The following is a 27,476-nucleotide window of genomic DNA, read 5'->3' on the forward strand; positions in this document are numbered from 1 at the left end:
GGACATGAACTGAGGACATGGAGGCAGAACATGTTCCCTAAAGGGAACAGAGACTAAAAGGGGGTAGGACCTAGCTATTGGGTCCCCTCATCTCTCTACTTTCTCAGCATCATCCACTGTTGAGTCCTGAAGTTCAGTCTTTGGCAAGTGTGACTTAGGAGGCCCTAATTGGCTCTGCACAGCCAAGTACCTTAGCCCACTGGCCTAAGGGCCTGACCTTATTCAACCCCTAAGTAAAAGCCCATCCCCTCAGGGATTCTGGCACCAAAAAATCTAGAAAAAGTAAGCTGTTGGTGGAATCCACAAGTCCTGTGGTAACAGACAGGCCCATGCTCCTCTCCTTTGGGTTTCGTTTCCTCTCAACCCCACTCAGCCTCACCATGAATGGAGTCGTCCCCAGGGCACCATAGTTACCACAAGAACCAGGCCTCTCAATGTCTGGTTGTGACTAGCAACTGTCAGATTTGTGTCCCATACAAGCAGCTATCAGACCCCACAACTAGGCCCTAAGTTTATATCCCATTCTACAGGAATTATTGGGTTGGTGATGGTTGGTTGACTGAAAAAATTATCATTATCATCATCATCATCATCATCATTATCATATCATCATCATCATCCTCCTTCCTCCATGTATGGGCCTCACAATATGTGGGGCCAATGAGGAGTGACAGAGAAAGCAAGCAGGCCCTGCATGGCTGCCCTTCAGTTAACACATGGGTACTTGACCATGTCTTGTTAGCTTCCAGAACAGACCTCAAGTGTGACCCTGAGCATGATGCTCATATACCAACTAACTACATAGTAGGTTAAGACCAAAAGCCTTGGAATCAGAATGATATGGGTTTAAATCCATCTGGGTATCCTTGGACGAGTGACAGCATTTCCCTGGTCTTCACTCTCCACTCAGTTATAAAGTGGGCTAATAACTCACTGGTCTGTGAGGTTAGAGAGGGAAATATGCAACCCACTATTGCAATGTCATGTGCACTGCACATTCTCTAGCATGGGAGTTGATGTTATTACCTTTGCCAATCTTCAACTACAAGACTCAGACTGCTCTGTACATCCTCACCCTCTCTGCAACTCATTTAAAATGTCCTCCTGCTCCTGCTTTCTACAGCTCTGAGAGCTGAAATTTCTACCCTGGGAACCAAAGCTCTGTTGATGTGGCACATATGAACAGTGTTCATCCTTTAAGGCCCTTCAAGAGAGAAACCATCTCTCTTCTCTGATGCCCAGCTTCCTGTGACATCTGCTGCCTCTGAACAGTCTGCCACAGTCGCCTGTTACTTGGTGTGTCCTTCCTTGAGACACTGCTACTTCTGTTCCTCTTCTACAGCCCATTCTGGACTTGAGCACCTAGGCAACAAAGATTTGCTGAACCATCTCTGTATCCCCATGGTGCCCTGCACATTTCAGGCATTTGGCAAACACTCACCCTCTGAACTTCCTCACTGACAAATTAAGGAATTATCCTTCCATCTTGCTTCTATGAGAGGAGAAAATGCTCTGGATGGGGATAGGAGGAAGCACCAGAACAGGCAAAGGGAGCCAGAAGATGATGAGCAGAGAAGTTTGACTAGGGTCATGCTGATTTGCCTCACCTGACTCTCTTGGTGATGGGATGCCATAGCCAGGAAAGGAGGCTGTGAGCTACCAGACCTCCTACTTGGCATGCACATATTGGTTAATGCCAGCCAGGAAGGCCAGAGTTTGGGGATTCAGACACTAAGAAAGTTCAAACTAGAGCTAGAACCCTAAAACCAACTGTCTCTTGTACTTTGGGCACTGTGGTCATTGGGAAGAGCCTGCGCAACGCAGATGATAGGTGACTCCAAGGCCAAGTCTACCATTTAATATCATTGACCTTGAGCCAGTCAGTTCAGCCCTCTGGGCTCCAGTTTCCTCATCTGCAAAATGGGAATCAAATGCCAGGATCCTTCTTAAACAAGTGAATTCATCCTTAAAGGAGAGAATGCTCACAAAAACACATCAAATTTGACCACAAACCCTAGGAAGCCATTGTTTTCCAGAGCTTTGTGATAAATGGACCACAGCATATCAGATAATTATAATTGGAACTTTGCTTTTATTGCATTAGATCATTTTGAGGACACTAACCACAAGACATCCTGATAATGCTGATGTGAAGTAATGTCAGGGCTTATTAACTGCAGGCCTGCTGCTCATGATTTCAAGCAAAGTTTTGGTTACTCAGCCTAAAGCAAAAATTCCCAGATTCATTTTTTTTCTCCAATCAGACAGCATATGCCCTCTGACAGAGAACCACACAACATATGGTGCTCTGCTCTGGGAAGTGAGCATTGGTTGCATCCTCTTCTCAGTGTGTGGCCTCAGGTCTGCAGAAGGTGAATCTGAATTCTCAGGTCAGGAAGAGAGACACCAGTGTCCATGCTTCATCAGAGCTCATTAAAGAAATCTACTTAGCAGTCATTACCAATGGCATCAGCATCTGTGGTGAGGCATGCCAAATAGCAGTGTGCTTTGTGATTTTAATAGTATTACCTTTGATGATTGTACTTTTCTCCAAATAATATGTTTTCTCTCACATTTCCATGAAAGATCCACGCTTGCTGTGAAACGTAAGCCAGAGAGCCATTGACGGCCACTACTCCTCTCTGTAACTGCATCTAGAACAATACAAAAAAAGGCTCAGTAGCCACACTCAAGGCCCAGTACCTGTGGTCTCCTGCCACCCACTTATTTCATAGGCATTGGTTACAAAGGTGCCAGAGGGTCAGAAAGGTGTCTTATGCACCCACTGAAAAGCCCAGCTGAAGTTCTCAATGTCAAGCACCCGAGAGGGGTCAGAAAGTGAACATTAGGGAACAAATAGTTGGGATCCTCCTGCCCTTCAAGCCAGTCACAGGTCTGCTGTTGCTCATATTACCCCAGGCCAATTATGGTGACTCATCCTGTGAGCATACTAATTGCAAGAGGATCTTTTCCTCCAGGCACATTGGCTGGGTCCAAACGTCCCTTCCCAGGCCCCGGTAGCAGGACACAACCTGTACAGAGTACAGAGTGTGTCCTGCCTGTCGGGGCAGCCTCAATTCTCCTTCATAGCTGGCATTATGCCATCCTGTCTTCCAGATGACCACAGTAAGGGGCACTGTCACTGCTGACAGTGTTTCTTATGGTCCAGAGGGTCCATGTTCTTAGGTAGAGGATTGAGCTGGGCCAACCCCAGCATCATCGCAGAGGTGCACACAATGAATACCAGAGTATAGATGCTTCAGGGGTGCACCTGACACAGCCCAGCCACACTTCCCACCTATACTTGTAGGCAGGGAGGAGATACCACTCTTTCTACAGTCAAAGGAGGCCCAAGAAGTCACTCACATTGGAGTAACACATACATCATTATAGTGGAGTTCTACTGAACCTCACTTCTTCAGAGGGACCCCAAATTCTTCTGGCTACAGACAATCCCAGCCACCCAATCTTGTCTTTAGGAACAGTAAAATGGAAGAGAACATAATGCTTTTCCCAGAAAATGTCTCATTTGTTTAAATACAACTTATAAACCATGACATGAGCATAGTAAATGGCTTCCCCATGTCCCCTGGGGCTAGAGGTCCCCTCCAGCCAGAGCAGAGAAGGGACAAAACCTAATTCATTGAACCACCCACCCTCCACTGGGTCAGGTGTGGTGAAGCAACTTCTCTGGGCAGATTCTGAGGCAAGTACTAGGGTCACATGGAGACAAACATGGAGGAAATGGCACAGAAAAGGGGAAACACATAGAAAGTCACCATGAAACCCAGGCTCCTTTGTTCTCCACCACACTGCCCTGCTGACCTTCCTAAATCCCCAAGTTGTGGGGAAACCATGGGTTTAACATTTTTCCTTAATCCAAGATGGATCTATAGTCAGAAGCAATTCCCATTTCATACATGGCCTCAGGATGCAAACCCTAAGGTATGTAAAAAGGGTGGTCCTTGTCTAGCCAATGGGTATGGAGCTGCCAAAAGCATGAATGTCTGGGAAGTCTACTAAACATGTGCACAGTCCCCCGAAGGCCCCTCAAACCCCTAAACTAGGGAGGAAGGGAACCATTTCATTGTCACATTTACGTGCCATCTTCCAGAATGCACTCACTGCTTACCTGTCCTAGGAGAGCTGAAATGAGGGAGCTCTTCCCACTTCCAACATTTCCACAGATTCCCAGCACTTTACCCTGCCAAAGAAGTAGAGAAAAGACACAGTCACACCCCCAAGTTTTCAGTGAGGACAAATGCTCCTGTGGGTTCTAAGAGGTGGCAGCTGCCACCCTCCCCTAACCCAATGCACACAACCTGGGAAGATGCTGGGATGTAAGTATTAATTAAGAGCTCTCCTTTGCACTGCACATCAGAGTGCCCAGAGGGCTTCTAGAAACTGTGTACAGGCACTGATGTGAAACAGCTGTATGCTGGTCTGAGGAAAAACAGACATGGACTTAGGGTTGTCCTGTGTCCAGACTTTAGGAAAGCAAGTCTAATGAGACTCAATTTAAAAATACTGGGCAGCTACTCTATTTCAACATGTTGGATTCACGATTTCACTACAGCTGCAGATTTGTTAATTCAATTGTCAAGTCATTACTGAGCACCTGCTATGTGTCAGGTAGTGATCTGAACACCAGTGGTGACACAAGAGCAAGGAACACAGCAGGTGAGTTCTGCATCTTCCCTATGGAGCTTATGCTTTAGCTGGGGAGGACAGACAAGAAGCAAGAGAAGTAGGTGAACCTGGAGTATGTGAAATGCTCACCATAGAGAAATGAAGTAAGGGAGCAATGAAGTGATGAGGACTCAGGAAAACCACCAAAGAAGACTAAGTCCTGCCAGGAACAGCTGCTGGTTCAACGGTGTACATGAATGCATTATTCTGTTTTCAGAATAATGAACACATCCCAAACAAGAGAGGAAATGGTACAGAAAAGGAAAATTAGCCATAAATATAGACTTTGAAGTCAGCTCTCACAGAAGGCAAATGAATTTGCTCCATGCCATAAGGAAACTCTGGGAAACTGAGCACAGTTTTATATAAATAGCTGAGACGTTATCACCTGAGGCCTGTTTCCTTGTCTGCCAAAGTCTTAGCACTCTGAGTGTAGGGTAAGCAACTCTTGGACACAAATGCAAACTCTTCTGTTAGAAAATGGCCAGAGCACACGAAGGCACAGAGGCCACAGACAGCATTTGCTAAAGGTGACATTTAAGTAAGCCATGAAGGAGATTCCTCTACAGGCAGAGGAATCACCCATGTGGAACATGTTCCCACTCCTATGTTTGAGCAACTATTGCATGTGAACCACTTGAGAACATTCTCTTGTAGGCCTGCTCCCTGCAGTTGCTTAAAGCAAAGATGCCCAACATGGAAACAGATACAGTTTTTTTCCATCGTGAGCTTGGCCAGAAATGCTCATCACCTATCTACAACACCTACATGTTATCAGTAGCTCCTCTGAGTATTCCATACACATGTATGAAAACAGAATAATGATGACCACCAGATGCTAATGGCTCACACATGTAATCCTAGCACTCAGGAAGCAGAGATCTGAGGATCAAAGCTCAAAGCCGTTCCAGGCCGATAAATCTGAGATTCTTAATTCCAATTAACTAATAAAAAGCTGGAAGTACAAGTATAGCTCAAATGGTAGAGTGTCAGGCTTGACTGAAGAAGCCAAGCAAGAGCAAAAGATCTGAGTTCAAGCCCAGTACTGGTACAAAAAAAACAGAAATTGTTTTAAAAGGGGGAGGAAGAGATAAGAAAATGTAATACAAGGTTGAATTTGATCAAAGTGTATTATATACATATATAGAAACATTGCAATTAAATCCCTTTGCATAGTTAATATGTAGTAATAAAAATATATTTCTTTAAAACTCCTTGAGTTTTGTCCATTTCTTGAGTTCAGGTTAAAGCCTCCAGCCCCCCTCCTTCTTCCATCAGAAAACCCTCCAGGCCTGTATTCCCCAGGATTCTGATAGTTCATTTGTTTACTCAGAAATTATTACTGGGACCTTCTGGCCACGTTCTAGGCTTGCTGTTGAAGACATGACTCTGAATAACACACTCTGATATCCTAAAAGAATGATGGAGTTATATTTGGAAAAACATGGAAGACCTGAATTTAGGACATTTAAGGGCAATACTTAATCTGTATAACTATTAGAAAAAGTATAACAATTTCTAATAGCAGTTGACCTTAACTATGGGTTTAGCATCATTTATCACAAGCACTTTCTGAAATAAGCACACTTATTACTAAATCCGCATAACAGGTCACAAAATAGATATGAAGAGCTTAGGCAGTGTACCCAAAGCCATGTAGCTGCTAAATGTCTGAGACTAGAACAGAAGCCCACCAGGAATCAAAGGAATATTAATCCATAGGACTAGATGGCTTCAAATATATATCTTCCACTTCTTTTACATGGTGCTGAACTTGTCCTTGATGTACAATTCCAGATAGCATCCTGAGAATAGCATTTGTATTAAAACTGCAGGGTTATATAGAAGTTCCTTCAAATGAGAGAAGTTTTCCGGGACCATCTGAGCAGGCATGGTTGGAGCAATCAGATGCTGCACACCAGAGGCACTGGGGTGTGTGAAGAAGGCAAAGTGGTCACTTTCAGCAGAACTCAGCTCAACTTCACTCAGCCCACTGAATATCAGACATCGTTCCCAATGAATACATGAAAGGCAGTCTTGTTGGCTGCTACAAGGACCAATCCCCATGGTAAACTATTGCATGACAAGAAGCATCTTTTTTTCTATAGTATTTGCACAGGGAAAAAGTGAGTCAACAAGACGGGAGATTAAGACCAGAGGCGTACCATTAATGCTAAGCACTACAGCAAAATCATTGTTGCCACCTTGGGAGCACTGCTGCAGAGATGTCTGGGGCTCAAAAATCTGTTTCCCAATTCTAAAGGAAAGATGGGCCCAATGTTGGCCAAATGACAAATAGGATTGCATACATTTAATTGTAAAAATCTTCTGTACAGTGAAAGATATCATCACTAAGTGAAAAAGATACCCTAAAGAAGCAGAGAAAATCTTTGCCAGCTGTATGTCTGATGAGGATCTAATTACAAAAATATATACGGAGCTCAAAATCACTAAACCCCCAAAGAATCAATAACCCAGTTTTAAAATGAGCAAAGGACCTAAGTAGAAACTTCTCAAGAGAACTACAAATGGCCAATAAATGCATGAAGAAAGATTCAGCATTCTGGTAAATTAAAACATCATTGAGATTCCATCTCACTCCAACCAGAATGGCCATCAAGAATATGAACAACAACAAATGCTGGTAAGGATGTAGGAGGAAAGGAACACTAATATATTGTGGGTGGAAATATAAATTAGTGCAACCACTACAGAAGTTGGTAGGGTGTTTCCTCAAAACATTAAAAATAGAATAACCATACAATCCAGAGATACCACTCAAGCATTTATCCAAAAGACAGCAAGACAAGATACAGTAAAGGTACTTACATACACATGTTTGTTACAGCACTATTCACAATAGCCAAATTATGGAAATAGCTCAGGGGCCCTACAACAGCAAATGGTTCAAGAAAATGTGAGATATAGATAGATAGATAGATAGATAGATAGATAGATAGATAGATAGATAGATAGATAGATAGATAGATAGATAGAATGAAATTCTTCACATCTATCAGAAAGAATAATATGTCATTTGCAAGAAAAAAAAAGATTGACTGGGAAAGTAGCATGTTGAATGGAGTGAATCAGACTCACAGAAACAAAGTGTGCGAATTGTCTGTCATATGTGGATATTAAACTTAAAACATAAACATACATGAGGGGCTAGGAAGATGGCTCAGTGGTAGAGTGCTTGCTTTGCATACATGAGCCCCTGGGTTCGATTCTTCAGCACCACCTAAGCAGAAAAAGCTGGAAGTGGCACTTTGGCTCAAGTAGTAGAGTGCTAGCCTTAAGCTGAAGAGCTGAAGGGCAGAACCCAGGCCCAGAGTTCAGGCCCCACTACTGTCCAAAAAATAAACAAATAAAAACATACATGAAAACACATACTGGGCCATATGCATGCATGCATGCATGCATACATACATACATACATACATATATACATACATACAATCAAATTGACTAAATATGATTATAGTATATGCAGGTGGATTTTCATGGTGTAACCCCTTTGAACAATTTACAGATAGTTTAACAAAATGATTATCTAAAAGCTGAAACATGCCTTGCCTGGAGTGGGTAAGAACTAAGAAGAGGGAGATGGACAAATGGAGAGAAGTCTGGTGGGAAAATACAGTGATAATATTCAATGTATGCACATGGAAATGGAATTAGAAAACTTTAGGAGATGGATGGGACAGGATGGGAGATGAAGGAATGATGGAGGGGTAACACTAATTAAAATGCATTGTACCCTATCTTCAAGTAAACCCATGGTCAGTGAAAGACAAATAATTATACCTAGGCATGATGAATTAAACAGCAATCTAAACATTTACACAGTAAGAACAAAGGAGGATATTCTTAGGAGAGGATCACAAGGGCTCAATAGCTATGTGCATGACTTTATATAAAATGAACTCCAAGAAATGGAAGTAAGGGATTTTATATTATATTGTGCAATTCTTTTTTCTTCTTCTTCTTTCCTTTTTTTCCTTTGGTTTATTCCCTTCTGTCGCTGATTTCAATTTCTGTACTCTTTGTCTTGTATGTAAGTTTAGCTGATTTGGGAAAGGGAAAGGGAAAGGGAAACACAGAAATGGTGGGACAAAGGATGAACCAATTCAGCAGAGAAATCCACTAGACACTATGTTGGAAATGAACTATACAACTTTGGGGGAAGGGAAGTCAGGAGGGGAAAAGCTGGAAGAAAATGAGGGAGAGGATGATACTGTTCAAAAGAAAATGTACTCATTACCTAAATCACGGAACTGTTACCTCTCTGTACATCACCTCTACAATAAAATTTTATAAATATGTATCATACACATAAATTATCATGTTAAATAGAAACTACTTTGTATAATTGAAAATAATTAAAATTTAAAAAAAAGAAACTGGTTCCAAAGAAGGCATTGGAAAAGCAGTACTAACATGGAATTATGTTCTCAAAGCTTGAGGAAAACATCTCCAGTGTTCACATATATAAATAATTTTTAAATTAGGGATAAAGGGATAGAGAACCTGGCTAGAGATAGTCCACCCTGGCTTCCATCCAGCTCAAACTAAATTTTATGAGGCATAAGAAGTCCATAAACATGTAGGACAAGGGTAAGAATGGAGGTCATACCTTCAGATCCACAACCATCACTTGTAGTTTAGATGCTTAATGCCCCGTGTTGTTAGAGGTTTGATCCTCAGGATCAAACTTCACTTCACAAGAAGTGAAGATGACTTTCAGGAGTCAAGATCTTATGGGTCCTTATGGACCATGATCTCTTCTTTCTCTGCTTCCTGGCACACAGACTAAGTGACCTTCTCTTCTACACACCTCCCACCGTGCTGTAGCTAGAGACCACTGTGCTGTAGCTAGAGATTGAGCTCTCAGTAGAGATTTTGTCATGAAGCAACCCTACTGGACTAGAACCTTCAGAACTGTGTCAAAATAAATCTATTCTCTTTATAAGTTGCCTCGGGTATTTTATTACAGTCCTATGAAGTGACAACTACACCCACCTTTCTCACCACAAAGTTTATGTTGTGCAGAACTGATTTAGGGCTGCCACTTTGCTCCTCTGTGCTGGAAACTTCCTGGGCAGATGGACTCGGCTCACTGTATATGTCTGGCCTCGGTTTCTTGAAAAATTGCCTTGTCTGTTTCTTCACTTTCCTTGGATCATCTTTCATGCAGGCTTCTTGTTCCCATGTCAAGGTGGCATTTGCCAAAAACAACATAGTATCTGGATCTTCTGGTTGAGTGATGTAAGATGGGGGACTTTTAGCTATGAGAATTTTCTAAGATTAAAAAGACAAAATTAAATGGGCAGACATCATCCATTTTCAAGAATCCCCCCAATCTATCTTCCAATGACTCCACATTAAATTCTTGACAATGCTAAGTAGGATATCCAGGACAATTCAAAAGCTCTTCCACCCTGAGATGTAGGGATTGCAGCACAAAATAGTCCACTACCTCATACTATGGACCACAGATGCCTCTTTAACTCTAAGGCCTCATGCACAAGACAGTTGGCCTTGGCTAGCCTTTGGGTGATGACCTTCACAGCTCAATGTTGGTACACAAAAAACTAAGGGCATGAGCTCAGTCTCTCCTATGTCCTCCTCCAGGCTCCCATTCAGCTCACCTCAAAACATTTGCCAAGTAGCTACCATATACCAGGTTATGGGGTAAACACCAGAAATGTCAATTATAAGTAAGGCATAATTTCTGTTCCTGAAGAGGTTGGTCTGGAAGAAGCTGGAACCTTCCTAGAACAAGATACATTGAGTCCTCACACTGTGACACTATGACTGCTAGAGAAGGGAATCCTAACTCCTCAGCTTGGTTCATGTACTTGTTGCCTGAGGTCAATCAGTACAGATGCTATACAAGCAAAGATGAAGGAGGAGAGAGAGGTTGAGGATGTTTAAGCAGAAGGTACAGCACAGGCTGACAAGGAGCCATGCAAAACATATGACTTGTTGGAAATGTGGGTGAGGGCAGGAAATTAAGTTATTCAGGATTACCAAATTGCAGAAATCAATGAGGAAAGAGGTGGAATAAAAAAAAAAGTAGAGAAGAAACTGAGAGCTTGTGTTCAGTCCAAGAGAAGGGGAAGAAGACATGGGGTCAGGATTTAGAGCAAGTAAGTATCAGTGACTGGAGCAATATTCTAAGGCTCTCTATGGGCTGGATGTAATATGGATTTGAGAAGGGCGGTGTTAGTAAAGGAGGACTGGTGTGTAAGTCACTGTGATAGTTCAGCTGCAAAATGATGGAGGCCCTGAATACAGGTGGCAGCAGTCAGGAGAGAACAAAGGTCGAGGGTTCAAGAAAAATATCCTTTCTCTAATCTGAGAGACATTTCTATTTTTTCTGCAATCACAACATAAATAATGAATGTGACAGTGCTGATGTGTTTTGTTCCAAAAGTGGTAACAGAGCACCTTCTAATCCAACATCTTACATCAGTGCCTGTTAAAACTGAGGACAAGGTTGCCAGGAGGTAAAGAGGGGTACCACCACTGCTGGATTCGTGGGTTGTCAGGCCCCAAAATACAAAGGGCTCCTGTTTCTTCTCATATGTGGATCTTAGACCCAAATATAATCTTTTATGCAAATATACAGCATATATATAAACATATGCATATATTCTTAATCAAGTAGACTGAAGTACAGTATATGCCTTGAAACTCCAAGATGTAAACACTTTGAACAATTAAAGCCAATTAGCAAAATGATTATGAGGGAACTGTAATGTGTCTTGAATCGGGGATGCAGTTAATGGGAGGAGGAAACAGAGAAATGGAAAGTGGAATGGTGGAGGAATACAGTCATAATGCTTAAATGTGCATAAGGGACAAAGGAAGTTGGAAACTTGATTTGACTGATGGAGGAAATGGCAGAGGGAGAGGATGATGCAAGGTATGACTGATCAAAATACACGCATGCCTGTAATCCTAGCTACTCAGGAGGCTGAGATCTGAGGATCACTGTTCAAAGCCAGCCTGGATAGACAAATCCGACTAATTCTTATCTCCAATTAATCAGCAAAATGCTAGAATTGGAAGTATGGCTCAAGTAGTAGTGTGCCAAGTTTGAGTGGAAAATGTCAAGTGAGAACTTGAGGCCCTGAGTTCAAGCCCAAGTACAGCTCCAAAAGATGAACTATGTACATAAATAGAGCTAAATTGAACCCCCTGCACAACCATTTGAAGATAAAAATAAAAACAAAGAGACTCATCGGCCAGAGAGACTATCTTGTCTCTACAAGGGCAGGCTGCCTGCAAAGCTCTCACTGGTCTATCTTGGTATACACTTACTTTTCCTACTCTGAATGGACATCTTTGTGCAATGTCAGCCCCACAAGTGACCCAGCCCTCCACTGGATCTGTACAGCACCCCTATTTCTGGGCACTTTCCCACCCAGAAACAAGATCTCTCTTCCCTACTCACCCAATGTTAGTTATACCTTCATTCTCTTTAGAGAGACTTTGGCTTCAGCTGCTGCTTTGACCGAGAAAGGCAAAATCGCAATTGAAAACTTCATTACATTAAACATGGCAATCACACTAAATGCCTGAAGGACAAGAGAGAGAAGTGAGGGGTCAGCATGATGAGCAGCCTCCAAACTAAACCATGCTGTAACATTAGCATCGGAGGCACAGTTGGGATTCACAGAGGAACATGTTTTCATTGCATGGCTCAGAAACCACTGGTTGGAAAATTCAGACAGTGGCATCTTAATCTATTTTGATTTTCGATTTTCAAGGCATGATGGGAAATATAGCCACTGGAATCTAGATGAAGAAGGGAGGTGCAAGGCAGGCTCCTCTCTGAACACATTTGAAGACATCCCTCCCTAACCACATTATCATTCACACCCTTCTGCAGACTGTCCCCAGTCATTCTGTGCCCTTGGTTCTTTCAAGGAATCTGAGCCTTTGGGGTTACCGCCTTCGTTTGTAGACATGCAAAATCCCAGGACCAGAGTAGGTGGCTCCCTGGACAGACCTGTTCACCCTACTAGTTGCTGAAGTAGACTTCAGCTCCCTTTCTTCTAGAGTTTGGCCTCTATTCCCTGCTTTCCATGCCTGATATAAAAACTTTGTTCAAGGGGCTGGGAAGGTGGCTCAGTGGTAGAGCTCTTGCCTTGCATGCATGAGGCCCTGGGTTCGATTCCTCAGCACCACATAAGCAAAAAGAAAAAAAAAGCCGGAAGTGGCGCTGTGGCTCAAGTGGTAGAGCGCTAGCCTTGAGCTGAAGAGCTGAGGGACAGCGCCCAGGCCCAGAGTTCAGGCCCCACGACCAGACCCAAAAAAAACCAAAAAACTTAGTTCAACTGCAGAGTCCTTTCCCCCAAACCACGTCTTGTCTGCACTGGGGGGGGGGGGGGGGGGGGGTCTTCTTACTGAGCCTGCTCAGGAGGTGAGAAAAGAGTCTCCGTGAAGACAAACTGTCTACCTGCCAATCTGCCTGCCTGCCTGCCTGCCTGTTTGTCTCTGTATGCCTGCCTGTCTGCTTCTTTCTGTCTCTGTCTCTGTTTCTGCCTCTGTCTCTGACTCTCTCTCTCTCTCTCTCTCTCTCACACACACACACACACACTTCTTTCCTCTTCTCCCTCCCTCCCTTGTTGACTGCTTCAACTACTTGTCCTGAAGACATCTAGTTAACATCTTAGCTAGGGTTTTACTTTATTTAGTTAAGTCAATGCCCATCCACTTCAGCTCATCATTTGTCTTGGAAAAGCATCTACTTCTCAACATTTCTCCCAATTCCCCTCTGAGCTCCCATCCTTCCTTTGCCTGGCTGGCTAAGACCACTGACACAGCAATTGAGGGCCAGGATGCCCATGTGCTGTTCCTTGAAACAATTCATGCTTCCTCACAACTCTGCTGACAAGGTTTGCAGACATTAAACCAAGGCCACATGAGGTCAACAATTTGCCACAAGTCATGGTCCACAAGTTGGGATTTAAACAAAGCAGACGAGGCTCCCAATCTGGGAAGGGGAGAACTCTGAACCCACTTATGCCTCTTTGACCTCCAATTCCCTCAGTAGGAACTAAGGGAATGACCTCAAACTCTCTGAATCATAGTATACAGTATATGAAGAAAAGAGCCAAGTACTCTGTTGATTTCAGTGTTCTTCCACAAGTATAAAATAGTGGTGTGCTACTCCATGCCACCTTGACTCTACCAGGGCCCAGAGAAGAACAATGGGCAGGTTCTCCTGCACTCCTTGTCATTCCAAGAACTAATTGAAAGCAGGCGGACTCTGGCACTGTCTGGTTGGGAGTTTTGATACCAGAGTGGACAGAGGTGGGAAAGTCAGATGTCCCACCTGGCTAGGGACAGGATGCCAATACAGCCAGATCTAGAGCTGGTCCTTACCACAGGGGCAGTGAGCTTGCGCTTCAGGAGGACATGGCAGGTGAAAGTTGACACGATGGCAATGGTGGACACAATGGGGGCCAGGGCTGAGTTTCCACTTTGGACATAGCCAGCTTTTTCCAGGATTTTTCTTTCCCTCTTTCTTATATCTGTGAAATAGAAAACAGTTCTGATGTGGTTTTACTTTGTGTGACAGCATTAGTATTAGGAAATGTGTTAACAGGCCTTATCCTTCTCCAAATGGTGATTAATGGTTCCTGTGGTGAAGCTGAAATGGTAAAATTCAGAAATGCCTGGGCACAAACTCAGTGCAGACTCGCAGCTTGATGTGAATGTGTGCCTGCTCTATGTCTTCCAAGGCCCCTTCTAGCCCTGTTACCGCATGGGTCAGTCATAAGTCCAGAGGCCTACAGGGGCCAAGCAATGACAGTGAATGACAGAAATGGGCAGAAGATATGAGATGTGAAGAACAGACAGCCAGACTTCAGGGAGACCCCTTCTTTTGTGAGCTATCTTTTGTTGAGCTATCTTCAACTTTGTTTTAAATAATGAGTTAGAAAGAAGAGGGGGGAAATGAGTATCTGTTGATTCTTGAGTAATCCATGAGAGGAGATAGGCTTTGGTTGAAGTGTGTATGGAACAGAGTGGCAGGTAGATTCTGGCTATACTCTGCCAGAGACAAGACACCTAGGGCTCTTTTGAGCTTAATTATCTCATCTTCCTTTTATCTTAAAAGCAAAAAATTTGTCCTAATCATAGCTCCCATGGTCTTGTACATAGGAATTTGGCATATATTTACTGAATTAGACTAATTTGAATTACATAGAGTTGGGTTGATGTGAATTAAGTCAAATTGAATTATATTAAGTCAAATTATAATGAAGTATGTTTAGAAGTGCAGAAGTGTTTCTGGATCCTTAAGAAAGTCCCCCAGGACTTCTGGTGTGCCAGCCATGTCATTTCCTTCACCAAGCTTAGAAACACGTTTTCTTTTATCTTTCCTTTTCTGTTTGGGGGACACGGACTCACTATGTAGCTCTGGATGTCCTTGAATTCATGATTCTCCTACTCAGCCCCCTGAGAGCTGAGATGACAGAAAGTTCACCACCATGCACAGCAGTAGTAAGCTTTCTAAAGCCATTTTCTGAAGTATAGACTCAACGTTTCATTCCAATTGCATATTGTACAAACTTGTAATTCTAAGTCCAGAGTCAACTATAACCATGATCCAGATCAGTAATCAGTCAACCTGGACCCATGCCAGTAATCATGGCACTGTCCCTGCAATCATGATTTGCATTTCCATTTGATTGTACAGTTTTCCTATCATCTTTTTAAAACTTCATGTATATGCTTGTATCTCCCAAGGAATAGACAGTGGGTCAAACACTAGTAAGCTATTGCAGGCAAGAAGTTCATGTGTAGTATGTGTGTGTGTGTGTGTGAGAGAGAGAGAGAGAGAGAGAAAAACAAACAGACAAAGAAGGAAGGAGAGAGGCCTTCCCTAAGTCAAAGAAATAGCTTGAGATTGCTCTTTTACTGCTCTAGTTTGTTAGCAGATTAGCATTCCAGTGAAGACAAAGACATATATTTCTTACTTTGGAGTACATCAGATGTCTGGGTCTATTATAAACTCTCCACTATCCTTGAAAGAATCCTTTGACTTGCAGTGCAACCCAAAGGGTCCCCATCAGCTCCCTACACAACCTGCAAACCCTAAGGACCCCTTAGAAGAGCACATTCTACAGAGTAAGTGATTCTTTAAGCAGCTTCCCCTCCTACCTTGAATGGTGTTTGTAAATGATTTCTCCCAGGCGTACATTTTAATCAGTTTGATGCAGGTTAGAAACTCATTCATTGTCTGAACTCGCTTGTCTGTCACAGAAATTGCTGATCTTCGGAAAGTTGAATTGAGCTTAGCCATAAACATCTGAAATCAAGGTACAAATGCTGTGTTCAGGGAGAACTGCTGAGTTGCAGTTGGCCTAAAAATCCAGGAATTAGAGCCTAAGTGCCAAGAAAAGTTCTAAAGGAAGTTGACTGAGATCATTAGATAAGTGTGTCCCTTGGCCTAAGGGAACCTGCTGGCAATCAGGCAGGTGATATGACCAAATACCAGGATGTCAAGAGGTGTCAAGGACTTCAGCAAACTGAGGACACATGCTCCTTTCCCCAGAGTGTTCAAGTTCTAAAAACGAAATAAAATAATGGCAGGGTTCTGGCAGCTTACACCTATCATTCTAGCTACTGAGAAGGCTGAGATCTTAGAATCATGGTTCAAAGCCAGCCCGAACAGACAAACCCAAGAGTGTCTTATCTCCAAATAACTACAAAGAATCACAAGTAGCACCGTGGCTCAAGTAGTAGAATGCCAGCCCTGAGTGAAAAAGCTAGGAGACATCAGCCTGGCCCTGAGTTCCAGCTGTAGTACACACACACACACACACACACACACACACACACACACACCACTGTGCTGGCAGAAGAAAGCACACTTGTGAGTGCCAGGTACACACCCCAGAATGCAGCCTTCTGTCTTACTTAATACAAGTGTACAGGACTGTCCTTACCTGGATTGGGATGAATATGAGATACACAGATATCCCAATGAAAGCTGTGGGTCCCAAAATGAAAAAGGCATACACTGCACAAACGATCATTAGGATGGGGATGGTGGCTGGCAAGGGACAAAATAAGGCGGCTTCAAACAAGGAGTAGCTATCACTTGATAGTACGTTGAGCACCTGGAAAAAAAGCACACAGGCTCCATTGAGAAAAATCACTCCAATTTTTCTCAACCAAAGTTTTTCTAAATGACTGAGGGAGAAGGATCAATCAAAGGACCAATGTGAGTTTTGTTTTGTTTTGTTTGTTTTTGGTGGTAGTGGTACTAGGGTTTGAACTTAGGGCCTTGCACTTAACTTAGCAGGTTCTTTGCCACTTGAGCCATGCCTCCAGCCCCAACATTGTCAGTATCCCATTCTGGCATGACTTTGGGGAGACCAGTTCCTTAGGACTAAGAATCCCAAAGAAGGAAGACTTAAAGTAATAGATCTATCTAGAAACATGCCAGAAATGTGCTGTTATCTATTCTTTTTATATCCTGCTCTTCTGTATTTATACAACTCAGCAACTAAAAGACTCCATCTCCCAGCAACCATTGTGGAAGGAGTGTGACCACATGCCCATATAAGTCAGAATAGGGAAGGGGATAAAGGGAGAATTTTTTTTTTGTTTTTGGTCCATCGTGGGGCTTGAACTCTGGGCCTGGGCACTGTCCCTGAACTCTTTAGCTTAAGTCGAGTGCTCTACCACTTGAGCCACAGTGCCTACCACTTCTGGTTTTCTGGTGGTTATTTGGAAATAAGAGTCTCACAGACTTTGCTGCCCGGGCTGGCTTTAAACTGAGATCATCAGATCTCAGCCTCCTGAGTAGCTAGGATTACAGATATGAGCCACCAGCTGCCCAGCCCGGAGAAATTCTTAGAAGGAGTCAGTTGAGCATAGAAGACAGGTCTCTTTTGTTTTTCAATTTTTCCTTCTACTTACTTTTTGAAATGAGATTGGGATCTCTAATACCCATCCTGAGCCTATAGAAGAGCCATGTGCTAGGAGAGTGACAAAGAAACAGGAGGACCTCCCCCACAGTATAACCCCTGCTTTCACTGTATTTGATGTCGGTATAATTTGTGGGGGGAAGGGGAAAAACAAGTCGTTTAAATAAGGATACAGGTGGATCCATTGCAACAATGAGATGTACAAGTCGTTATGCTGAAAACGAGCTTTACAACTTTGGTGGGGGAGAGGGAGAATTGGGTGGGGGGGGGCGGGGGAGGCTGGGAAGGGATGGGAAGGGGAAACAAAGGAGGAGGCTACAATGCTTGATAAAAAATGTACTCATTATCTTGCCCATCTAATTGTAACCCCTCTTTACAGTATTTTCACAATAAAAAATAAAAATTTTTTTAAAAAAGAAATAAGAGGACCTTAAAGCCCCCCACCAGCCCTGTGTATCCACTTCCAGCCTCCTGATAAGTAGAATGAAAGTAAATGCGTCTTTGGTCTATTGTTTAATCCAGTAAACTGGGGCTCTCTGGTATAGGCGGAAACCAATCACAATATGGGATGCTCTGAACACATGAAAGAGAAACTACAAGAGAAAAACAAGTCCTTTCTCTTACCCCACACCACCTAGGGTTCCCTCAATTAGGAAACTCTCTTAAGTGACAAGGGTTTTATTGCTAAGGATTAAGGGCACAAGAAAATGTCAATTCTGGGAGCTGGGAAGGTGGCTCAGTGGTAGAGTGCTTGCCTTGCATGCCTGAGGCCCTGGGTTCCATTCCTCAACACCACATAAGCAAAAAGAAAAAAGCCGGAAGTGGCGCTGTGGCTCAAGTGGTAGAGCACTAGCCTTGAGCTGAAGAGCTGAGGGACAGCGCCCAGGCCCAGACCGGACTCCATGACCGGACCCAAAAAAAAAAAGAAAGAAAGAAAAGAAAATGTCAATTCTGAAATATAACAAGCATGCTTTTGCTGATGGCTTTGAAACCCAAATGTTATACAACTGGAATTACTGGATTCATCAATTGACTTAAAAACAACAACAAAAAAAAAAAAACAACAACAAAAAAAACAACCATGATCTCACAATGTAGCCCAGGTTGGCCCCAAACTTAACATCCTCCTGCCTCAGCCTCATAAATGTTGGAACTTCAAGCAAGTGCCACCATGCTCAGCTAGTCAGTCAGTTTTATAAATACCTACAGTGTGTTCTGTGCTGCTCCCCTGTTCATTGACAAAGGGATTGGATAAAATCACCCCTGAGCTCCATCCCAACTGGAATCAGGAAGCTGTTCTAAAGTCTCCCAGGCTCTGACTGTCTCTGTAGTTTCAAGTCCCCATCACCTACCTCCTTAGCAGAGAGATGGGACAGGATAGACAGGACACAGACAAGCAAAGGAAGGCAGGTACTCCACCCAGGAAATACATTTCACATATTCAGAACACCAGGATTGAGTTCCAAATGTTAAATTCCTTCTGGACCAGCTTACCTCTCCAGCAGAGATGTGTGCCAATGTCTTGAAGGACACCAGGTTTTCGAAAACCAAAGTGGAGAGGGCCACCTTCAACCGGATGGCTGTGCGGTAATTTATGGCCCAGGCAAGCGCCCAAAAGAGGACTTTGGTAAACTCAGTGGCAAAAAGGGCTAGGCACAGACTGATGCCAACCCAGATTTTCCCAGAGTTACTCTCAGTGTACTTGAGGATCTGGTGAATGAGAACTGTCTGTAAAATAGCACAACACAGAGAGAGAGAGAAGAGGGCCGCTGAAGGGGAAGTTGGCATAAGAGGCCTTGAATAATGTCAGCAAGCTGACTTTTCTGAGGCCAACTTTTTAATTAATTTCAGTAGCTGCTGCTGTGCCTGACAAGGATTCATTTTATGAAAATTCACCCCCCGCACCAGGAGCACAAAGATAATGACAATGCACTAAACCCAATAGCTCGTAGAGAAAGTAGCTAATGGCACATTTTGCACAGCTGGGGACCTAGAGGAAAGGCAGGAGAGGGGGCCATCCCTACTCACTGGCCCAAGGGCTGCCATGACGATGCAGAGGATATTGGCTACGACATCCATCAGCACACGTGTCCTCTGGAATTTCCAGGCCACTCGGCACAGAGAGGCCTTCTCAGCACCCACCTTTTCTATCTCCTCATCCCAAAGGACTCGAAATCTGCAGTGAAAGAAAGGAAGAAAACAAGGAGGGCCTACTGTTTGAAGCTTGCAAGCGTGTATGACACAGTCCTTGTCCAAGAGCTGAGGCAGCATTGCCTAGGCACAAACTGGTATGAATCTGAATATATGGTGCTGAGACGCTTTCCAGACCTTTCTTTCCTCTGCCTATTGGCATCAACATCAGCTCTAACAGGTCTTTTCCATGGGTAAAGAAGGCTGTCCATACCAGGGGCTGGTTGCTCATGCATGCAGTTCTAGCTACTCAGGAAGTTAAGATATGAGGATCGGGGTTCAAAGCCAGCACAGGCAGATAAATCTAAGACTCTTATGTACAACTAATCAGTAAAAGGCTGAAAGGTATGGCTCATGTGGTAGAGTGCCAGGCTTCCAAAAAAACCTGAGTTCAAGCCTCAGTACCAGCACACACTCAAAAAAGACTGTCCATTTAAAAAAGTTTAAAAAAAGAACAGTGTTTGTGTAAAGAGGGTGAAAAGACACTAAAAGACCAGGTCAAATCTTATAGGGCCTTAGGAGGAAGCACAGATTTCATTCCAAATCAAAGGAAACCATTATGGGTTTTAAGCCCCTATGACAAGATCATTTCACATATCTGAAAGATCCCTTTGCCTTGTGACATGGTGGAGTATGAGGGAACAACCGGCAACAGTGAGAAGTTGTTGGCCTCCAGGTAAGAGATAGCAGTGGTGGCAGATAAGGTTTCAAAGACAGGTTGGCAGGAGCAATGACAAGACTTGCCAATGGATTAGTTGTGGGAACGAAGGAGGAGGAGGAATTGAAGTTTTGGGGCTTGACTAACTATGCAAAGAGACAGACAAAAGAAAAAGAGGAGAGAATTGTCAGTCTGAGACTACATGTTTCAGTGTTTGCCTAGCATGCCTGAGGCCCTGGGTTTGATCCCCAGTGCACGCCCGTTTGCACACAGACAATAACAGCTCTAGACATAAATGTATATGAGGCATCCAGGTGTTACTATCTGGATTTTGCTGGGTATGCAGACTCAGAATCTGGAAGATAGACCTGGGCTGGAAATGGCATCTCATTGCGTAGCACATGTTTGCTCTTTGAGCCCTTGGAGTGGGTAGAATCACCTAGGAACAGAGACTATCACAGGTGAGAAGAAGACCTAAATTTGTGTTGGGTTTGAAAGAAAACAATAACCACAGATGGAATAATACTGGCAAGAGTTAGAAGGAAAATCTGGTAATCCTCAGCTATTGGTCCAGCACATAACTCTTAATGTTTCTCCAGGCTATAGATTATAAGCACTGACACCAGCAACAATTTCTTTAAAGATTCTAAAATCTCTATTTAACAATTTAAAGAAAAAAAGCAGACTCTAGAATCTCTATTTTGTCTTCTAAAAAACTCTAAATAATTTTGATTCTAAATTCTATATAATCCAGAAGTAATTGGAAAGCTACAACTAATACTCCCAGCCCTCTAGTATTTAGCTCTTGGCTGTTCCATAAACTTACCTCATGTGTCCAAGGTAGGGCAACTTCCAGAAGAAATGAATACAGGGGCTTTCAGAATTTACCCCTTGTTTAAGATGTTCTGGATCATCAGTACCACAGTGTTTAGTGCTGCTATTAGAACTAAAGGAGTTAATATCTTTGTGTAGACATGGACAAGTCTTTATAAACTTTAACTAAAAAGAGCAAAATGATTGACAACTGTAGATTTTTTTTAAAAAAATCTTTAAATGTGAAAAGTACAGATAAGCAGAAAAATGGGCCTTTTTCTACAGAAGACAGCAGGGAAGGTGTGTTTAATCAAAGTAGGAAAATTCCAAACAAGGGCTAGGAATGTGCCTTAGTGGTAGAATGCTTGCCTAACATACATGAAGCCCTCCCTGGGTTTGATTCCTCAGTACCACATACACAGAAAAAAACAGAAGTGGCACTGTGGCTCAAGTGTTAGAGCATTAGTCTTAAGAAAAAGAAGCTCAGGGACAGTGCCCAGGCTCTATGTTCAAGCCCCAAAACTGGCAGGAAAAAAAAAAGAATTTCCAAACAGGACCACATCAATATGTTAACAGTATTTAAATCTGGGTAATAGAATAGAAATATGGTACAAATACTTCCACTATTCAAATTATGTTGCTTTGATATTATTATAATGGATTCAATTGGACCAATGACATTTGCATTTTAACTAGTTAAAATCAGCAAACATGGTCAGTTTCTATTCAACCTAAATATATTTTGTAGTACAGAAGTCCAATAACCATTCTTTTGGGTGTGTGTGTGTGTGTGTGTGTGTGTGTGTGTGTGTGTTTATGTGTGTGTGTGGTAGTAGTAGTAGTAGCACTGGGGATCTCTTATTCTTCAAGACCTCTCGTTCTTTTTTTTTTTTTTTTTTGGTCGGTCGTGGGGCCTGAACTCTGGGCTGGGTGCTGTCCCTCAGCTCTTCAGCTCAAGGCTAGCACTCTACCACTTGAGCCACAGCGCCACTCCCGGCTTTTTCTGCTTACGTGGTGCTGAGGAATCGAACCCAGGGCCTCATGCATGCAAGGCAAGCACTCTACCACTGAGCCACCTTTCCAGCCCAAGACCTCTCATTCTTGTTTGTTTTTTTTTACTCAAGGCTGGAACTCTACCACGTGAGCCATAGCTCCACTTCTGGCTTTTTGCTAACCATACTCCTTAGATTATGAGTAGCTAGGATTACAAATATAAGCTACCAGTGCTAAGCAGTAACCATTCTTAAACAGAAGAAGAGAAGACAGCTAGAGCTGCCCGCAACAGTGTGGGTAAGATCCATCTGTCACCAGGCCAAGCAAGTAACGTTCATGTAACATTATATAACAGCCTGAGCCTCAGGCTGCATCTCCCCCCAACCCTCTCTCTTCACCATCTAATCCCAGACTTCACCTCCCCAGAGTGGAGCTGAGAAGGCAAAGAGCCCCACTGACACTTAGGTAGCAGCCATCAAAAAGGACCAATTTCCACATGACTGGACCCCTTACTAAGGTGGGTTTGCCTCCCCAGGTAACCAAGTGAAGCCCGTACCTTTTGGCATTGGTGTCAGACGAGTCATAAGGTGACAGTGGGGGCAGGGTATCCACAGTGAGTGTGCTCTTGTAGCTTCTCTGCATCACCGGTGTGAGCCAGGAATATGTGGCAAAGGACAGCAAGCCTGCGTCATCCACTGGGTTGGATGCCAGTCTACAGAGGATGGGTATTGGGGTTATTTCCCTGACTCCCAGCTTAACCTTGTAAACATAGCAACAGCCATAGCCACAGGCAGAACCTGGGGCTCACATCCCCTGGCCCTTTGCGATGGTGTGTGAAGGCTGGCTCATGACAACCAGCTGTACTTCTTTAGAAATGTAAATAAATTGTCTTAAAGACAAAAGTAATCATACTGAAAATTCATCATTTCCTAATTATTTTACCTTCTGTTCTTCTAATATTATCAACACCATTTATTGTCTACTATATTCTAGAATTGTGTGCTATTGTGTATCTCCTCAAAACTGGAGATCTAGTAGCTGACCATCAGAAGGGTCAGGTCTGTATCTTCTGCTTGCTATGAGTTAATTATGAAGAATGAGTGGATTAGCATATATAAATTGCTACATAAATATTAGCTGCCAGACAAAAGAGGAAGATAAGGAATGGAAAGGGAGAGGGAAAGAAAGAAGAGAAAAAAGGGGAAACGAAGGATGACTAGGATCATGGCTCAACTGGTAGAGCACTTGCCTAGCAAGTGTGAGGCCCTAAGGTTAACCTCCATAATGCTGAGAGAGAGAGAGAGAGAGAGAGAGAGAGAGAACAGACAGACAGAGAGGAAAAAGGAAGGGAGGAAGGAAGGAAGGAAGGAAGGAAGGAAGGAAGGAAGGAAGGAAGGAAGGAAGGAAGGAAGAGAGGGAGGGAGGGAGGGAGGGAGGGAGGAAGGGAGGGAGGAAAGGAGGAAGAGTATAAGAGAGATGGGGCTGGGAAGGTGGCTCAGTGGTAGAGTGCTTGCCTTGCATGCATGAGGCCTTGGGTTCGATTCCTCAGCACCACATAAGCAGAAAAAAGCTGGAAGTGGTGCTGTGGCTCAAGTGGTAGAGCACTAGCCTTGAGCTGAAGAGCTGAGGGACAGTACCCAGGCCCAGAGTTCGGGCCCCACGACTGGCAAAAAAAAAAAGAGTATAAGAGAGGATGAAGAAGAAGAGAAGAATGAAGCTGAAGAGGAAGAGAAGAAGGAAGAGACACAAGACGATGGGAAGGAAGGAAGGGAGAAGGAAGAAAAAAGAGGAGGGAGGAGGAAAGAAGGAAAAGGAAGAACAAAGACAAGACAATGGCTTTGCCCTGGAGGCAAATAAAAAATAAAAGTCAAAGAAACAGAGTAATATCTATCTGTTACCAAGCATTTATAATATTCCAAATGTGAGAGCTCTGTATTGGTGGCAGATGCCATACAGGTGCCCTCACCTCCCTCTACCTCTTGGCTGTGGAGAACAGTTTCATGTAAGTGTCCTGCCTCAATAATATGCCGCATCTCTTTCTACCATCTGTTTCAGGATCCTCTTGGAAATAAAAGTACAGCCAGAATTGCCATAGGTAGGGGACTTTGCACATGGACTAGGGGAGACTATAGAAATATGAGCATGGATTTTATAAATGCCCCTGACTCACTCCAAACTTTGGATGGAAAGTTGAACACTTTATAGGAGGATTTTGTACAGTACGAAGCTCCATAACCATAGCAGTGACACATACTGTGTTACTTTTTCCTCCTTCCCTGCCTCACTCTTTGAAAATCTACACACACACACACACACGCACACACATGCACACACGCACACGCACACGTGCACACACATGCGTGCACACACATACATACATGCACATGCACTTCTTGGAAGTTACTTTCCAGATAAGCTTACAGCATTCAGGTTCTTGACTAAGGCTTTTGAGAGAACCTGAGTTAACACTAACCAGGCAGCAAATAGCCAAAGTTTTCTAAAAGGTAGCTTTCACGTACTCCTCATAGCAAGCTCAGTCAGATAGATAGCAGGGTGAAGTTCTGACTCCATCTCACAGACAAAACCATGGAAGCACAAGGCGGGTAGAGCACTTACCCTAAGTGGTGGAACACAATCCAGACCAACTGCTGGTTTACTCCAGGGCCCCACCATTTGCTCTTTACAAAGCAATTTTAATCCTAACTGAAACTATTGTAGTTAGAGCTCTTCTAGGGCTAAGGACAAGAACCCAAGCCCTTGCCTTTCAGTCTTCACCCCTCACCTTCCTGGGTCAGATGTAGGCATTGATCAAGAAAGGCTGGGAGAGGGTAGTGCAATGTCACTCACTATAGAGATGCAATTTGTTCTTCTGATGCTCAGAGAACAAGTACTGTTATCATTTCAATGTAGACAAAGGCAACATTTTATAATGATGTTATTACTAGCACAAATATAACAGCATACACTTAAATGTTGACCATGGGATCTTGAAAATCAGGTTGCCTGAGTTCTGATCCTGGAGTTCAAAACTGATCCATTCTCCTCCCCATCTGTATCTCAGCCCCTTTGAATGTGGTGTTGCATCCAGCCAGAGGTGAATTCTATTTCCCCACATTCTGAATCCAATTGACTTGCAAACTTGTATTAGCCAACACAGTGCAGAGGGGAAAGCAGTCAGAAGGTGTCAGCCTGTGTCTAGATGCCCTATATCCTTCCATTTGCTCTCTCAAAAGCCTACCATACCCCTGTGTGATCAAGGCTAAGCTATCCTGTTGGAAGTTCAGCTGTCTCCATGTCCCAGCAAACAAAGCAACAGATATATGAGTGAGCCTGGTCAAGACTAGATGCACTGATCACACTATTTCAGCCCTTGTTGCTTTTTTTTTTTTTAATGGATTGCCTACAAAATTGTAAGATAAATGAGTGGCAATTACTTTAAGCTGCTAGGTGTTGAGGCAATTGGTTAGAAAATCTTTAGGCAAGTTACTTAATATCTCTGTGTCTCAGTTTTCTCCCTTCCCACATAAAGACAGTAGCCGTACCTCCAGAGTGAATGTAAAACATGACTGAGGTGCTTGTAAAGCATCTAGACAAATCTTAGCACATGACAAGTTCTTCCTTAACATTTTCTATTGCTTCCCTCTCCAAAGGACCAAAAGAGGTAAGTCAGTGGTCCATAAATGAATGAATGTGTAGATGAGAAAATGGAAAAAAGGACAAACATCTAGGACAGCACATAAGAAGCAAAGACAGTGCTCATTTAGTTCACTGGCTGGAAATTATCCCTGTAAGTCCTGCCTTGAGTCCCCCTTCAGATCTCCTGACTCACCTTGCATAGGGTCGTACTGGAATCATGGTCTTCAGGCTGGGATCATATCTTTCTACAAAGGATCTCCGCTGGCCTCTCCGGTCCAGATCTGAGATGAGGTACGGACTTTCACCCACCATCCTGATGGCAGTCTGGAGCCCTGGGCTCCTGGCCTTGAGATAATTTCACTCTAGCAGAGGGATAGGGGGAAAGTGACTGAGAAATGGGGACACCTGAAGTAGAAAACACACAGCCCCCATCACTCCCAGACCTGCTCCCTTGCTTTCATCCCTAACATCTGGTTTCACCAAACAGCCTTCCACGTTTATGAGAGGATGTGGCCAGGGCCCCCCCACTTCTTTCCACTCTAAGACTTCCTTCTTAATGAGACACATGGTTCCTCTTCCATTCTCATGTTGAATTAGCTGAGAGCCACGTGACTGTCCTAGGTGGGAAGCAAGATTTTATCCTAAAAATAACCAGCAAAAAACAGAGCCAGAAGCATGGCTTGGTGGAATTGCACCAGACTAACAACATGAGGCCCTGAGCTCAAGCCCCAGTTTTGCAGAAGGAAGAGAAAGTGAGGGGAGTAGTAGGAGGGGGAGGAGGAAGAAAAGTCCTACTAATGTAGCCAGTGTTACATATTTATATAGCAGGAGAGATTCTGCCTGCCCAAGTAGTTAAATACAGAGTGGCCACAAACTTTACAACTGCTTTCTATCTTCCTCACAAATTCTCCTCTGCCTCTGCTAGTATTTTTTCTCTCAAATTTGATTTTAAATTTTATTAGAGTCATAGTAACAAAAAACAACATGATACTGGAACAAAAATAGACTGGTAGACCAATAGAATAGAAGACCCAGAAATAAACCCACATAGTTACAACCATCAGATCTTTGACAAAGGAACCAAAAGCATAGATTGAAGAAAAGATAGCCTTTGCAACAAATGTTTCAGGGAAAACAGAATTTCCATATGTAGAAGACTAAAACTAGACTGCTATCTCTCACCATGTACAAAAATCAAATCAAAATGGATCGAAGATCTTTGGGAGCAAGGGGTTGTCCTGGGGCTTGAACTCAGAGTCTAGATGCTGTCTCAGAGCCTCTTTGTGCTCAAGGCTAATGCTCTACCACTTGAACCACAGTACCACTTACAGATATTTCTGAGTATTGGAGATAAGAGTCTCATGGATTTTTCTGCCCAGACTGGCTTCAAATCACAATCCTCAGATCTCAGCTTCCTGAGTAGCTAGGATTACAGATGTGCGCCACCAGTACCTAGCTTTGGATCAAAGATCTTAATGTAGTGAACAATGCTGTAATAAACATAGTTGTGTTGGTAGCTTTAGTATGGCCTTGTTTTGTAA

At 43.3% G+C, this 27,476-nt stretch overlaps 1 protein-coding gene across 4 annotated transcripts in view; it reads right to left on the reverse strand.

Moving 5' to 3' along the window:
- Abcc12 (ATP binding cassette subfamily C member 12) overlaps positions 1-26,247 on the reverse strand; it is a 66,730-nt gene extending 40,483 nt beyond the window's left edge. For 2 of the 4 annotated variants that reach the window (XM_042693440.1, XM_042693439.1), the window contains exons 1-11: positions 26,129-26,247; positions 22,856-23,011; positions 19,674-19,821; positions 19,140-19,373; positions 16,659-16,832; positions 15,871-16,018; positions 14,089-14,237; positions 12,168-12,275; positions 9,712-9,990; positions 4,133-4,204; positions 2,530-2,654 (exon numbers count right to left, since the gene is read on the reverse strand). In XM_042693440.1, coding sequence (XP_042549374.1) covers positions 2,530-2,654; positions 4,133-4,204; positions 9,712-9,990; positions 12,168-12,275; positions 14,089-14,237; positions 15,871-16,018; positions 16,659-16,832; positions 19,140-19,373; positions 19,674-19,821; positions 22,856-23,011; positions 26,129-26,247 — 1,712 coding nt within the window. Of the gene's footprint in view, positions 1-2,529; positions 2,655-4,132; positions 4,205-9,711; positions 9,991-12,167; positions 12,276-14,088; positions 14,238-15,870; positions 16,019-16,658; positions 16,833-19,139; positions 19,374-19,669; positions 19,822-22,855; positions 23,012-26,128 lie in introns of all 4 variants that reach the window. The other 2 variants (XM_042693438.1, XM_042693441.1) reach the window with 2 other exon arrangements.
- Positions 26,248-27,476: the final 1,229 nt, after the last annotated feature.

The sequence above is a fragment of the Dipodomys spectabilis genome, unplaced genomic scaffold (assembly GCF_019054845.1).
Source record: "Dipodomys spectabilis isolate Male_0828 unplaced genomic scaffold, ASM1905484v1 ptg000165l, whole genome shotgun sequence".
Classification (NCBI taxonomy): Eukaryota; Metazoa; Chordata; class Mammalia; order Rodentia; family Heteromyidae; genus Dipodomys; species Dipodomys spectabilis.